The sequence below is a fragment of the Fistularia commersonii genome, chromosome 30 (genome assembly GCF_037954325.1).
Source record: "Fistularia commersonii isolate RoL2024-O1a breed Wild chromosome 30, RoL_Fcom_v1.0, whole genome shotgun sequence".
Lineage (NCBI taxonomy): Eukaryota > Metazoa > Chordata > Actinopteri > Syngnathiformes > Fistulariidae > Fistularia > Fistularia commersonii.
The window spans coordinates 747,303-760,596 of NC_141313.1; the positions used below are offsets into that span (position 1 = coordinate 747,303).

The 13,294-nt window shown below is 57.3% G+C and overlaps 3 protein-coding genes across 7 annotated transcripts; 2 read left to right on the plus strand and 1 right to left on the minus strand.

Moving 5' to 3' along the window:
- Window positions 1-115: 115 nt before the first annotated feature.
- Window positions 116-6,527, plus strand: cap1 (CAP, adenylate cyclase-associated protein 1 (yeast)). Its single transcript, XM_086177890.1, has 13 exons — window positions 116-209; window positions 2,641-2,736; window positions 3,054-3,154; window positions 3,241-3,318; window positions 3,467-3,610; window positions 3,849-3,934; window positions 4,014-4,119; window positions 4,191-4,362; window positions 4,436-4,617; window positions 4,717-4,840; window positions 4,923-5,005; window positions 5,091-5,234; window positions 5,311-6,527. The coding sequence occupies exons 2-13, from the start codon at window positions 2,643-2,645 to the stop codon at window positions 5,392-5,394; spliced, it is 1,398 nt and encodes a 465-aa protein (XP_086034016.1). The 5' UTR covers window positions 116-209; window positions 2,641-2,642; the 3' UTR covers window positions 5,395-6,527.
- Window position 6,528: 1 nt separating this feature from the next.
- On the minus strand, window positions 6,529-12,555 carry ppt1 (palmitoyl-protein thioesterase 1 (ceroid-lipofuscinosis, neuronal 1, infantile)). 2 transcript variants are annotated; one of them, XM_086177896.1, is made up of 10 exons: window positions 12,486-12,555; window positions 9,337-9,459; window positions 9,156-9,265; window positions 8,931-9,058; window positions 7,823-7,893; window positions 7,642-7,744; window positions 7,465-7,555; window positions 7,093-7,191; window positions 6,957-7,028; window positions 6,529-6,875 (listed from the first exon to the last, which is right to left on the minus strand). In XM_086177896.1, the coding sequence occupies exons 1-10, from the start codon at window positions 12,553-12,555 to the stop codon at window positions 6,753-6,755; spliced, it is 990 nt and encodes a 329-aa protein (XP_086034022.1). In that variant the 3' UTR covers window positions 6,529-6,752. The 2 variants fall into 2 exon arrangements, with proteins under 2 accessions (XP_086034022.1, XP_086034021.1); XM_086177895.1 differs by lacking the exon at window positions 12,486-12,555 and adding an exon at window positions 10,164-10,494.
- On the plus strand, window positions 9,471-12,901 carry LOC147215961 (ras-related GTP-binding protein C-like). Of its 4 annotated transcripts, none has more exons than XM_086177894.1 (8): window positions 9,471-9,487; window positions 10,602-10,782; window positions 11,321-11,524; window positions 11,606-11,805; window positions 11,883-11,997; window positions 12,070-12,212; window positions 12,292-12,437; window positions 12,516-12,901. In XM_086177894.1, exons 2-8 carry the CDS (start codon window positions 10,603-10,605, stop codon window positions 12,632-12,634), a joined length of 1,107 nt encoding a protein of 368 aa, XP_086034020.1. In that variant the 5' UTR covers window positions 9,471-9,487; window position 10,602; the 3' UTR covers window positions 12,635-12,901. The 4 variants fall into 4 exon arrangements, with proteins under 4 accessions (XP_086034020.1, XP_086034019.1, XP_086034018.1 ...); XM_086177893.1 differs by lacking the exon at window positions 9,471-9,487 and adding an exon at window positions 9,888-9,993; XM_086177892.1 differs by lacking the exon at window positions 9,471-9,487 and adding an exon at window positions 9,890-9,993 and having other exon boundaries at window positions 10,567-10,782.
- The last annotated feature ends 393 nt before the right edge of the window (window positions 12,902-13,294 follow it).

Below are 13,294 nucleotides of genomic sequence, written 5' to 3' on the forward strand. Positions count from 1 at the left end.
GTCCTCCTCGCTCGCCTCTCAGCCCGCGGCCTCACACGCTCCTTATATGGGAAAGGAATTAGTTTCCTCGGCGGGCGGAAGCTCCGCGGTGCACGCCGGGTAACTGTATCCCTCCGCCGTCGGCAGGAAGCCCCGCCCCGGTCGGCTCTGCGCACCGCACACCCCACGGAGCGACACCGAGGACCGAATCACAGCGACCCGTTTGGCAGGTACGACCGGGCGGCGTGGAAAACGGCCGGTCCCGGGCGGGGAGGCCGGTCCCGGGAGGGTTGTTCGTCGGCGGGGGTCGGGAGAGGGAGAATCCGCGTCGAATCTTCCGGGAAGGGACTCGCCGATGTCGGTGTGATGCTAACGCGGACCGGCTAGCCGCGGCTGCTCACGGCCAAAACCGGCGGACGGAACCCGGGCGTCCCGTTAATCCCCGGGCCGGGACGCGAGGGTTCGACCCGCCGGTGTGTTGATTTTAAAACACATATATTTTGAATTTATTTCCATGGGTTCCAGCGGTTGCTGGCGAAGGGAGGGGCGTGAGCTGCAGACCAGGAAATACCGAGTAGCCGGGGTGGGGTGGCGGAGCAGGCGGGTCCTCCGGAGCCCACTCCCCGACTCCGGGCGTGGATTCTGCGTGAAAATAGCTCGATGTTGCGCTAAATCAACGTGAATTGGTTCCAGCGGTCGACGGGGAAGCCCCCCACCTCTTCCGCCTTCGCCTCGGAGCGACGGTTGTTGTCATAAACCCACGGGTGTTTCCGGTGTCTCTGGTGAAAACACGCCCGTTTGTGTCGCGCTGAAGCCGGCGGAGTGGGAGGCCGTGACCCGCTGACAGGCGCCGGTCGGCCGGAGACCCGGGAGCCGTTGAACCGCCGGCTTAGCTCACCAGCTAACTAGCTAACTGACGCCAGACTAGCCGGCTAGCTTGACGTTAGCATCGTCTGAGCTCCAGACCGGAAATCGCATTAACCTCCGCGGCCCCACCTGGACTCGCCTGGAGGCCTCAGGAACGGCGTGTTTTTGTCCACGCCGGTCACCCCCCCCTCCCCACACACACACACACACACATTCACCTGGATCCAACGGGTCTGCACCCCGTTTTGTGTCACCAATCCCCTCCCCGTTCAGGTGCTTCTAGGAGAACCTGCACCTGGAGTGAAGGTGTGAAGGTCACTCTTCACACCCCAGGGTTGGATTGCATGCAGCTGGTGTTCTGCAGCTCCTTGTTCACTCCTCAGTGCTTCCGTCCGTCTTTGCTTGGAGTTTCCTCTGTGATCAGCACTTTATAAATTGCGGTCTGTCTAGAACTAACAGTTCCCCCGCCATCCGGGCTCGTGTAGCAAGACGTGTTCCTGTACAGAAGTTACACATTTGCAGAACTGGAAAGGGTTGAGGAGGGTTTAGTTACATTGAAGAGTGTGTTTTCCACACACTTCCCCGACGGGCCGCTCCTTTTTGCTAGCGGTGAGTCACCTGCTCCGCAGGGACCAGGAAGTCCAAGATGCTTGTTCCAGCTGGTGGTTCAGAAAGCATATGGGTCAAGGGCGGCCGCCGTTTGTCCGTCATCTAATTTTACTCCTGACCCGGTGGAGATGGACCTGCAGCTTCTGCTGAAGGTACCCGGGAGGAGCAAGCTTTTTGAAATAAAGCTGCAGTGTCTGCTGCAACAGGTGACCTTTGCCCTCTCTTAATCGTCCGGCGGTTTTTTCTCGCCTTCTAAAAGGTCACCGGCGCTCCGATCTTCTAGATCTCCACCGGGTCGATCCGGGTGGGAGCATTCGTGACAGGACTTGCCCGTTAATCATCCTGGGATTCCTGCTCTGCTGACAGATGAGCCAGCAGGAGGTCCACCCTGAGGGTCGGACCTGCACCGCCCCATAGAAGGTGCTCTGTGGCTCCTCCTGCCCAGGGGAAGCAGCTGAGGAGAACATCTCGGGTTACAAATTGTTTCTTCCAAGCTTACGGAACCTTAAAATGCATCGGTCACGTGTTTGTCGAGCGCGTCAGAAGAACCCTGGTGCCAGAATCGTCTTGAAACCGGATTAGACCGGGGTTCGGGGCTAGATCTTGATGTGCAGAAGGGACTGCAATCTTCAGAGGAGGGTGTCGAGGCAGGTCTGCTCCTATTGATCCACATTCCTCAGAGCTCAAGTGCTGACCTGCCTGCCTGCAGAGAGGAGGAGGAGGAGGAATCTGTGTCGTCCTCATCATCGGGTCGGAGCAGGAGCCTTCGGTGGTTCAGCACTGAACCTGCACCACAGAGCCGTAGTCTTCTCTGGGTCACCTTCAGGGTTGCACTGATCCTTCAACACACCTGAAGCGGAGCTGCTGCTCCTTGAGAACAGCCGAGGAACCACGGCTGCAGAGACCGGAGCTTCTCTGGCCCTGCAGGGTTTGTTTGTAGACACAACTGTGGGTCGGAGGGAAGAGTAGCTTCTAATCTCTCTGGAACGTTTAAAAACAAGCCGATAAAGGAGTTGAAAATGGAGGCTGCTTTAAAGGAGGCCTCCTGATACTCCGTTTCAAAGGTCCCCGCGGCCCGGCTCGCTGCTGCAGCCGCAGATAGAAATCCTTCCGCCGCACGCAGGATTAAATTAGTCCCAGTGGCTGTTAGTGTGTCGCTCCCTAACCCTCCTCTTCATCCCTCAGGTATGGCGGAGTTGGCGAGTCTGGTGCAGCGGTTGGAGGTGGCGGTGGGCCGCTTGGAGTCCATGTCAGGCAACGCAGGAGGCGCTCCGGCCGGAGGTACGTCCTGCTGCCCCTCTGGGGGTTCGGGGGGTTCGAGGGGGTCGGGCTCCACCTCGGCTGAGCAGGGCAGCTTCTCCTCGGGAGCCATCGTAGATCCCTGACCACCTTCTGGAGGGTTCCTCACCGGCCAGCATTCGCAGCATCTCCTCACCCATGAACTCGTGTGTGTGCGTGCGTGTGTGTGTGTGTATGCCACAGGTCTTGTGTCGTCATTTGACTTCCTGCTTCCTGTCTAAAGTTCTCTGAAGGCCCTTCCTGTTTCAGCGCCAGCTTGTATTGCCGCAGAAGCTAACCCTCCCTCCTCTGTCGACCAGCTCCTTCTGCCTACGTGGAGGCCTTCGACCAGATCGTCAGCGGCCCGGTGGCCCAGTACATGACCCTTAGCGGGCAGATCGGCGGCGACGTCAAGAAACACGTACGTATCTGGACGGCCTCTCGTCTGCCGGTCCAGACGAAGAATCGGACGAGCGTCTCTAAAGTCGTCTCTCCTCCTCCTGGCAGGCGGACATGGTGAAGCAGGCCTTCTCCACCCAGAGGCAGCTCCTGGTGAAGGCATCCTCCTCCCAGAAGCCCTGTGACGTGAGTTCAGAAAAGTTCTCAAGTGTGCATGTGTGTGTGTGTGCATGCACGCCCATCTGTCCGTCCAGTAGAAGGCCGGAGGTCGGCCCGGCGCTGTGTCAGAGGCGTCTGAGCAGCTCCTCCCTCTGTCCCGTGTCTCCTGGTCCAGACGGTGCTGATGACCCTGCTGCAGCCGGTGTCCAAGGCCATCCAGCAGGTCCAGGCCTTCAGGGAGCAGAACCGCTCCTCAGTCCAGTTCAACCACCTGTCGGCCGTCAGTGAGAGCGTGCCCGCTCTCGGCTGGATCGCCATGGTGAGTGTGTGTGTGTGTGTGTGTGTGTGTGTGTGTGTGTGTGAATGAACTTGCAGTCAGCCCTGGTTGTTCTGCAGCTCTGGCTGCAAACAAGAGCTCCTCTGTTAGCGACGCCACGCTTTGTGTGTTCCTCTGTGAGCGACAACACAATTTGCCATCCCATAATAGACGCATTCATCCCCTGCACAGTGGAGTGTGTTTCTTTTGGTGGTGCTCACCTCCTCTTCTTCTCTCCCAGGCCCCAAAGCCCTGCCCCTACGTTAAGGAGATGCAGGACGCCGCCATGTTCTACACCAACCGTGTGCTCAAGGAGTTCAAGGAAAAGTAAGGAAGCCGACCTTCTTCTCGCCGCCGCTCCTCGGCTTCCGGCCCGCCGCCAACGTGCTCCTGCTTCTCCCGGCAGGGACAAGACCCACGTGGACTGGGTGAAGGCCTATCTGTCCATCTGGACGGAGATGCAGGCCTACATCAAGCAGCACCACACCACCGGGCTCAGCTGGAGCAAGAGCGTGAGTGTCGGAGAAGGTTTCCCGCCGTTGTCTAGAAGGATCCGTTACTGAGAAGGTCCCCCTGCCTGCAGGGCCCTGTGGCTACGGCCGGCGCGGCCCCTCCTCCTCCACCTCCGGCGGGCGGTTGTCCTCCGCCTCCTCCGCCCGGACCTCCTCCCGCAATCGACCCGGGCCAGGGGGACTCTGGCGAGGACAGGAACGCCCTGTTCGCCTCCATCAACAAGGGTTCGGACATCACCAAGGGTGGGTGGTCGGCCGACCGGCGCCCGGAACCCGAGGCGGATCTTCTGACGGGTGTCCTGCGCTTGCCTTCCAGGTCTGAGACACGTGAAGGATGACGAGAAGACCCACAAGAACCCCAACCTGCGAGGCCAGAGCGCCGCGTTTCGCGCCGGACCCAAGCCCTTCGCCGCCACCCCGCCCCGGCCCGCCGCCACCGCCGCCCCCACCCGCGCCCTGCCTCCCGTCCTCGAGCTGGAGGGGAAGAAGTGGAAAGTGGTGAGTGTCAGCAGGAGGGGGGGGGGGGGGGTTCCTCCTCCCGGTGCCATAGAACATCTGGGATCTTCTCACCCTCCTTCCTCCTCCCGACGCCCGCAGGAGAACCAGGAGGGAGCAGAGGGCCTGGTCATCAGCGACACCATGCTCCAGCAGGTGGTTTACGCTTACAAGTGCAACAAGAGCACCCTGCAGGTCAAGGGGAAGATCAACTCCATCACCTTGGGTGAGTGCGCAGACACACACACACTCACACACACACACGTACGCATCTGCGGAGGTGTGACACCTGTGTTTCTCCTCCCCAGACAACTGTAAGAAGATGGGCCTGCTGTTTGACGACGTCGTGGGCATCGTGGACATCATCAACTGCAAAGACGTGAAGGTCCAGGTGTGTACCGAGCGCTGCGCGGGGCGCCTGGAGCCGCGTCACGGATCACATCGGCCGCCATGCTCGTCTTCTTCTTCTTCTCCAGGTCAACGGCGGCGTCCCGACCATCTCCATCAACAAGACGGACGGCTGCCACGTCTACCTGAGCCAGGACTCGCTGCGCTGCGAGATCGTCAGCGCCAAGAGCTCCGAGATGAACATCCTGGTGCCCGACAAAGACGGAGAGTTTGTGAGTGTTGTGCGTGTTGGCGTGGCGTGGGCGAGGAGATAAAGACCTCGCGCTGAACCTTCTGTCCCCTCCGCAGAAAGAGATCCCCGTTCCCGAGCAGTTCAAGACGGTGTTTGACGGCCAGAAGCTGGTCACCACAGCGACGGAGATCGCCGGCTAGAGGGACGTCACGAGAGCTCGCCGCCCCTCCACCTCCCGCCCCCCACTTTCGCAAATGCCTACCTGACTGATCGACCATCCCACCGGCTAACTCTCACACTGTAGACGCATACTCGGACGCCGTGCGTTAACCCCCCCGCCCCCCCTTTTACTTTAGCCAATCACAGTTGAAGCTGTTCCCTCCCGAAGCCAATGAGAGGACTGTTCACGTTCCCTGGAGCATTCCTCCAGCCAATCAGCAGGGATCGGCTCCCCGTTTGGCTTTCCTTCCCCCCCCCTTTGCGACCACTTTGAGAAAGCCGTTTGCCAACCTCACATTTCACACGATGTGCGCAATCCCCGAGCGAGCCGATTGGACGGCCCGCCTCCTCCCTCCTCCCGCGGCCAATCGGGCTTCGGATCAGGACCTGCCGGTTTGCATGGGTTTCAGGGGGCCGCAGCCCGACGCACTTAAAAGAAAATAACTAAATTTAGCGAAAACTCCTGAATCGGGGCGAAGCCACCCACGATATGGTTTTTTAAAATCAGCCCAAAACAGATGATTGACGGCTCCAGACTTCAGGTCTCCACTGATGTTCTTCTGGAGGATGTTCCTCCGAACCCCGTCCTAAATTCGGAGCAGGGTGGGGGGTGGGGGGCAGATGATTGGCAGACGGTGGTGGCGTCCATATCACCGGTACTTCATCCGTTAGTCGTGGATTCAAAGATCGACCGGCGCGCTGAGACCCCGATAGTAGAACCGAGCTCATCTTCATCCGCGGAACAGTTCCACCTCCTCTCGTAGAACATTCCTGAGCATCCACGCACATTCCACGGCGGAGGCTGGGAGGAAGATCCTGCTGAAAGAGCAGAAGGCGGCTGACGGACGGCTGCAATGGCCATGCGGACGGAAGCGGACCTCCTTATCCTGGTCCTCGGATCCATCGGTACCTGCTGCGATGACGTGTAAATATGAGTAGCTCTTCATCCTCTCCGCCCGCTCCTCGCTGCCGTCACGTCAGCTCTTCCAGCTGAGAAGCTCTTTGCAGATGTTCTCCTCTTTTACCTCCTTTTTTTTCTTTTTTTTTTTCTCCTTTCGGGTCCAAAGTCAGATTTTTCATTAGAACCGAAACATCATTAAAGTGTTGCAATAAAGTCACTGTGATGGTTTTTATTGGTCGGATTAGAAGATGATCTCGGGTTCTACAAAGTAAAGTGAAGACCAGTATTTATTCACAGGTCCAGACCTGTGCAGAGGAAGGAGGAGGACCAACTTCATGGAACTTAGAATTAGCATCATTAGAATTAGCATCGGTGTCCACATGCTAGTTGTCAGTGCAGGGGCGGGGCCGTTCTGAGCGCGCTCAGCTCCGCCGCGTCCTAGCGCAGGAAAGGCAGCAGGTTCTCGTCGAACCACTCGCTGGAGAACTGAAGGTGGTCTCCATCGCAAGCCAGGAACACCAGCTTCCCCGCTTTGTCCATCGCCGCCAGGCCCAGGCGGTCCTGCGGACGGAGACAGAGGGCACTGTGAACATCTCGCAGGGTTCCAGGAGGATGAGGACAATCCCACATTCAAAACCTCACCTCCTTGTAGAGGACGCTCTCCTGCAGAGTCTCCGTCTCCTTGGCCTGGCCCGTCTTCAGGAAGCCGAACCACTAGGAGACATCAGGAGGGGGTCAGCAGGTTCGGATTCATGAACCAACGTTCCTCAATCATTACCTCTGAATCCACGGGATCCACCACTGTGTCCTTCAGGAACTTCACCATGACCAGCTTCTCCAGCAGCTGCAGGTTCTTCTTGTATGTTTCATTTACGCCCTTTTGAGAGAAACCAGTGGATGGTTAGGAGGAGGTCTACAAGCGTAGGATCATCCCTGCTCTAACTTCTGCATCGATCCATCACGGCCCCGTGTGTGAAGGTTCCTGGTCATATCCAGGTTCTAGCACTCGATCTTATCCTCTCAACTGGACCCGCTCCACTTCTGGAAGATGTTTCGCCTTCATCCAAGTGGCTGGAGCTCCTCTGATGCCCCCAACCCCCCCACCGTACGTCTTCCTGAGACAAGCCGTGGTTGTGGTCTTCACACTCACCCTCTCCTGGTTGATGTCGGCCAGGAAGAGGCTGTGCTTCCTGTAGAGGTCGTCGTTCAGGGGGTCGTGCCAGTACTGGGCCTGCACCAGGCTGAAGGCCGAGACCAGGGGAACACACAGGTGAGTCCGGAAGGTCGGGTGAAATCACATCGAATCTTCTTGGCCCGTGAGACTCACTGTTTCTGGACCATGTCGCTGTAGGCCCCTTGGTTCAGAGCTTTCCGGATCATGTTGCAGAGGTAGGAGCTCTCCCCGGGACACCTGGGCAGCCCGTAAACACCTGAGGACCAACATCAGAACACCTGTTCCTCACAATGCCATTGGAGGTGTGTGGGTTTGAGCCCGTGGGAGAAGGTACCTTGTTGCTGGCCACCCACAGAGATGAGGTTTTTCATAGGCGGCGAGGGACAACGCTGGGCCACTGCCCTCCTGGAAGGCAAGGCATTTCTAGATGTTAGACAGCGTGGTGCCCAAAGAGGAACAAAGCTGAGGAGCCACACAGTGAAGTTATGGGAAAGAGTAGTGGAAGGGCAGAGGTGAGCGTCGGTATGGTTTCATGACAAGAACGAGTCCTACAGATGGAGGATTTGGTTTCAGAATGTTGATGTAGAGGTACAGAGAAGGGCAGAGGGAGCCTTTGTCGATCTTGAAAAAGCATGCCAGAGTCGTAGAGAGTAGTAGTAGAGTAGAGAAGTATGCCAGAGGGGTGCAGGACATGTATGCCAGCTGTGAGACAGGGGTGAGATGTGACAGAGAAGTTCAAGGAGGAGGTGGGACTTCATCAGGGATCAGCTCGGAGTCCCTTCTTGTTTGCAGTGGTGATGGACAGGCTGACCGATGAGATTCAATGGGGATCTCCATGGACCATGATGTTTGCGGATGACATTGTGATCTGTAGTGAGAGCAGAACATCTAAAGATGGGGAGGTATGCTCTGAAGAGGAGAGGAATGAAGGTGAGCTGCAGCAAGATAGGATACATGTGTGTGAATGAGAGGAACCCAAGGGGAGCAATGAGGCTACAGGGAGTGGAGATGAAGAAGGTGGAGGAGTTTGAGTACAGAAGGTCAACGGTCCAGAGCGATGAAGAGGGTGGAGAAACGGGTATCAGCCCGGATACGAAGGTGAGAGCAGCCATGTTGTCTGGTCTTCAGACATTAGTGAGAAGACAGGAAACTGGAGAGAGCAGAGATGAAGATTCTCTTGGAGGTTGGAGTATGGAGAGGATCAGGAAGGAGCACATCAGAGAGGCTGCACATGGTAGATGCTCTGGAGATACAGCCAGGGTAAGATGGTGTGAACATGGACAGGGGAGGAATGGTGAAGGTCTGGGTAGAAGGATGCTGAGGTCGGAGCTGCCAGGCAGGAGGTCTACAGGAAGACCGGAGAGGAGGTTGATGGATGGAGAACAGGAAGTTAGTAGGTGTGACGGTGGAGGATGCAGATGATGGAAGCAGGGGGTACGTACAGGAACTGCCCCCCCTGGGAGAAGCCCATGGCGTTGTAGCCTCCTTTTAGCTGCGGGTCGAGCGCCAGCTGACTGCACACCATCTCCACCTGCTGGTTCACGTCCTTGAAGAACCCGTTTTCCGTGTCCTGCAGGGATACGAGGAGAGGCAAAGGGAAGGAGGCCTGAGGACGGAGCCATCGGGTGCTGGACGGCCGTGGACGAAGGACACCTCGCCTCAGTTACCTCCACCACGTTCTTCCCGATCATCAGGGACAGCACGTAGATGCCTGGAATCTTGGCCTGGATCATCTTCTTCAGCGCCCCCAGGCTCAAGGGGTTGCAGCAGCTGTCACCTGGACGAGACACGGACAGGAGGTTCCTTCTGACAGGTCACGGGATTGTCCAGGTCGCCGGGGTGACTTACCCATCCCGTGCCACAGAACCAGGGGCAGGCTCCCGTTGCCGTGGCTACGGACCGGTCCGGCAGCAACCAGCAGCAGTGGAGCGACCAGGAGGAAGGACAGGAGGACCGGCGCCATCCTGGACCCTGATCCGAGAACGGAAACGGCGTCACGGTGAGGTGACATACACGGTATTCACCCTTTTCACAGTATTACAGTATTCTATGAACCTGGTGAGTTTTTGTGAACTGATGGAGAGACCTGGAGAGAACCCACGCAGGAGAACATGACCCAGACCTGAGGAAGGTCTACCAAATATTTGTCTGTTTCAATGCCGTTTGCTGACCATGACGGAAACAACTAATCAGCACCTCCTGGTGAAGGCGCCGCGCTTCTCCAAAGCCCCCTTTCTGCGAAATGATTTCTCGTATGATCGTAGTACTTGTTCCGCAATCCTGGTCTCATGACTGAGCTTGAGGAACGGGTTACAGGGAAGCCGGAAGTCGTGTGCAAAAACAAACTGGACGCACGGGTTTCCTGTTTATCTGGTTACGTCACGGCAACAAGGCCAGTCTGCAGGCCGATGGAGTGGACGGAGACTCCCCGGGTCCAGGTCATCCACCCCTAGCGACCCCCGGCGTCTACGTTACATCCCTGCAAACATCTCGCACCTTCACAAGGTCCAAGTCGGATCGTGCTAATGCTAGGTTGCGTGAAACAAGCTAAAAACAAAGCGACCTCGGGGGAGAAAATACGGTAAACTAACGCGCGATCGCGTCGGTGTGACACGCGGATGAAAAGAAGTCAAATTCAAATAGTTGGGCGTAATTTGAAAAAAGAATAAACTCACGGATTGTGGAGAAGAGCGCCGTGAAATCCACTCGCCGCGCCGCGTCTTCCTGTTTGTCCGCTTGTCACGTGACTGTGTTTTGCAACAACCGCCAATCGGATTAAGGGGCGGGGCCAGCAGCGAAGACGGCGGAAGTCTACAACTTGTGACTTCTCCTTTTCACTTCGACTGCGCCGTGTTCCGCCTTCTGTGAGCCGCATTCGAACATGACACCCGACGGGAGCGGGTTGTTTTTTGCACTTTGAAAGCGCCTCGGGGTCGCCGGCTCTCAAATGGGACGTTTTAGTACTTTAAACCGCGCCGCGCGTCCGCCGCTAGCCAGTTAGCTTGCCATGCTAGCTGGCCCAGGAACTCCCCGACAACAACAACAACAACATTCTTCTTCGTGGTTCTCCTGCTGCAGATCGAGACTGAGTTTGCCCCCCCTTAAAAATCCAGGATGTCCATGCCGTTTGAGGAACCCACGCTCGCCGACTGCTACGATGTCGTGGGGTCGTTTCCCAAAAGTTTCGGCTACGGAGTGGAGGAGGCGGACGCGGAGGAGAGCCCGTCGTCAGCTGACAAACCCCGGATCCTGCTGATGGGGCTGAGGCGGAGCGGCAAGTCCTCCATCCAGAAGGTAAGAAGCGGGAGGAGCATGTAAACAGGGAGCACGGTCACTGTCAGGCACTTTGGTGGGAAGGAGAAGAAGACATCCAGGGGCTTTTAAAGTCACACATTAGATACATGAAGTTAAAAGGAGTGTTGGAACAACAATGACAACCTCCAAGTGCTAAGCGCACGACAAGGTTCTTAGAACTTGACAAACGGTGAATATTAACACCAACACTGACGTCGATTGGACCGCGAGCTTTGCAGACGACAGTAGCAGCTGTAGCAGGAGCAGGTGGGGGAACATCTAGAGAGGAGAGGAATGAAGGTCAGCTGCAGCGAGACCAGATACGTGCGTGTGAATGAGAGAAACCCGGGTGGATCGGTGAGGCTCCAGCGCGTGGTAGATGATCTGGATGGTAGATGCTGAGGTTGGAGGAGAACGAGAGGAAGACCAAAGGGGAGGTTTACGGATGGAAGATGGTGTGAGAAGGCGAGATGGAGGCGATGTTATCTGATAGTTGTTGGAAAGGAAGCTGAACTCCTGACCGCCCTGCGCTGTCCAGGTCGTGTTCCATAAAATGTCGCCCAACGAGACGCTGTTCCTGGAGAGCACCAACAAGATTTACAAGGACGACATCTCCAGCAGCTCCTTCGTCAACTTCCAGATCTGGGACTTTCCGGGCCAGGTGGACTTCTTCGACCCCACCTTCGACAGCGAGATGATCTTCAAGGGAACCGGAGCCCTGATCTTTGTCATCGACGCTCAGGTAGGGCGAGGAGCCGGCGCCGTGGACCTGCTGGAGATGGTTGCCGCGCACTGACCGTCTCTCTCTCTTTCCCGTCGCCAGGACGACTACGTGGAGGCCCTGGGCCGGCTGCACCTGACGGTCTCCAGGGCCTACAAGGTGAACCCGGACATCAACTTCGAGGTCTTCATCCACAAAGTCGACGGTCTCTCTGACGACCACAAGATCGAGACGCAGAGAGACATCCACCAGCGGGCCAACGACGACCTGGCCGACGCCAGCCTGGAGAGGCTGCACCTCAGGTCGGTCCCGCTTCTTTCCGTCACGAGTTCCGGCTCCCCTCGGGGGTTGTAAGCACGTTCCCGTCGCCTCCCCGCAGCTTCTACCTGACCAGCATCTACGACCACTCCATCTTCGAGGCCTTCAGCAAAGTGGTCCAGAAGCTGATCCCCCAGCTGCCCACCCTGGAGAACCTCCTGAACATCTTCATATCGGTACGTGCGTCTCTCTTCTCCGGTCGGGGGAAAAAAGGCCGGTCTTCTCAACGGCCGCCTCCCGTTCGACAGCACTCGGGCATCGAGAAGGCCTTCCTGTTCGACGTGGTCAGCAAGATCTACATCGCCACGGACAGCTCGCCCGTGGACATGCAGTCCTACGAGCTCTGCTGCGACATGATCGACGTGGTCATCGACGTGTCCAGCATCTACGGGTGAGGAGCTCCGCCGTCGTCGTTCCCCCGGAAACCCGGGCCACGTTCTCTTCTCAACCCCCTTCCGTGGTCCCGGCAGGCTGGACGAGGCCACGGGCGGCGCCTACGACAAGGAGTCCCTGGCCATCATCAAGCTCAACAACACCACCGTGCTCTACCTGAAGGAGGTCACCAAGTTCCTGGCCCTGGTGTGCATCCTCCGAGAGGAGAGCTTCGAGAGGAAAGGTGAGGTCACGGCGTGGAGCTTCGCGTTCCCCGTCCAAGTAAAAACACCTCTCCTGGTTTGTGTTTCCCCCCCTGCAGGTTTGATAGAGTACAACTTCCACTGCTTCCGTAAAGCCATCTACGAGGTGTTTGACGTCAGCGCCACGGCTCAGGTGGCGGGCCTGAAATACGCCGCGCTCAACGGGGGCCGGCCGTGAGGACCGAATGTACCTTTTTGGTCCGCGGGACCTTTTTCTGCTGCGAGGGAGGGCGAAGATCACGACCAGCCTTTTCTACTGTCGCTGCCAGAGCGTGTCTGGATTTGTTATTATTTTCTTTTTTTTTTTTTTTGTATTTAACTCTTCCGGGCCTACGTATCATGTTTCTGTTCACGTCGCCATGGAGATCCTGTCAGCCGTGTTTACCTCCTCGGCCAGTCGCTTCTGTGTTTTCTGCAACATAAAAAGAAGAACGTTTGTAATAAACCCGTGTGGTGCATTTCGGGGGGCTGGGGGGGGGGGGGGGGAGGTCATATCACCTGCAGCCGGAGGAGCGTCATGAGGAGACCGAGATGGTCCCACCAGGAGAAAGCCCTGGACAAGAAGGCAGAAGATGGATGGATCACATGGCTGCACTCGTGGTGCCTTCAGGGTCCGAGCAGAACGTCGGAAATCCAAGTTTTTGAGTTGCAGGTACAATTTTCACCTTTCTTAGCACGGCGAGAGAAGGTGCAGGGTGCGGGTTTGGACGGCGGGCGGCGCCAGAGTGTCAGTATCTGCACCCAAGCCCCTAAAAAAAGGGGTCCTGCTCTCCGTGGTGGAAAAACATCTCTAATATCGTCTCTATTTTCCAGGACCTCAAACCTCCGCGACGCCAAG

What these genes read in the sequence shown, in the direction of transcription:
- cap1 (XM_086177890.1), top strand. Translation starts at nt 2,643, where the DNA reads ATGGCGGAGTTGGCGAGTCTGGTGCAGCGGTTGGAGGTGGCGGTGGGC. An exon ending in GATCAACTCCATCACCTTGG is followed by an intron (nt 4,841 to 4,922) that starts GTGAGTGCGCAG and finishes TCTCCTCCCCAG; the next exon opens with ACAACTGTAAGAAGATGGGC. An exon ending in CCGACAAAGACGGAGAGTTT is followed by an intron (nt 5,235 to 5,310) that starts GTGAGTGTTGTG and finishes TCCCCTCCGCAG; the next exon opens with AAAGAGATCCCCGTTCCCGA.
- LOC147215961 (XM_086177891.1), top strand. Translation starts at nt 10,014, where the DNA reads ATGCTAGGTTGCGTGAAACAAGCTAAAAACAAAGCGACCTCGGGGGAG. An exon ending in GCAAGTCCTCCATCCAGAAG is followed by an intron (nt 10,783 to 11,320) that starts GTAAGAAGCGGG and finishes TGCGCTGTCCAG; the next exon opens with GTCGTGTTCCATAAAATGTC. An exon ending in TCCTGAACATCTTCATATCG is followed by an intron (nt 11,998 to 12,069) that starts GTACGTGCGTCT and finishes CCCGTTCGACAG; the next exon opens with CACTCGGGCATCGAGAAGGC.
- ppt1 (XM_086177896.1), bottom strand. Translation starts at nt 12,555, where the DNA reads ATGGCTTTACGGAAGCAGTGGAAGTTGTACTCTATCAAACCTGCAGGG. An exon ending in TCCCAGGGGGGGCAGTTCCT is followed by an intron (nt 7,894 to 8,930) that starts GTACGTACCCCC and finishes CTTGCCTTCCAG; the next exon opens with GAGGGCAGTGGCCCAGCGTT. An exon ending in TGTGGGTGGCCAGCAACAAG is followed by an intron (nt 7,745 to 7,822) that starts GTACCTTCTCCC and finishes GTTGGTCCTCAG; the next exon opens with GTGTTTACGGGCTGCCCAGG.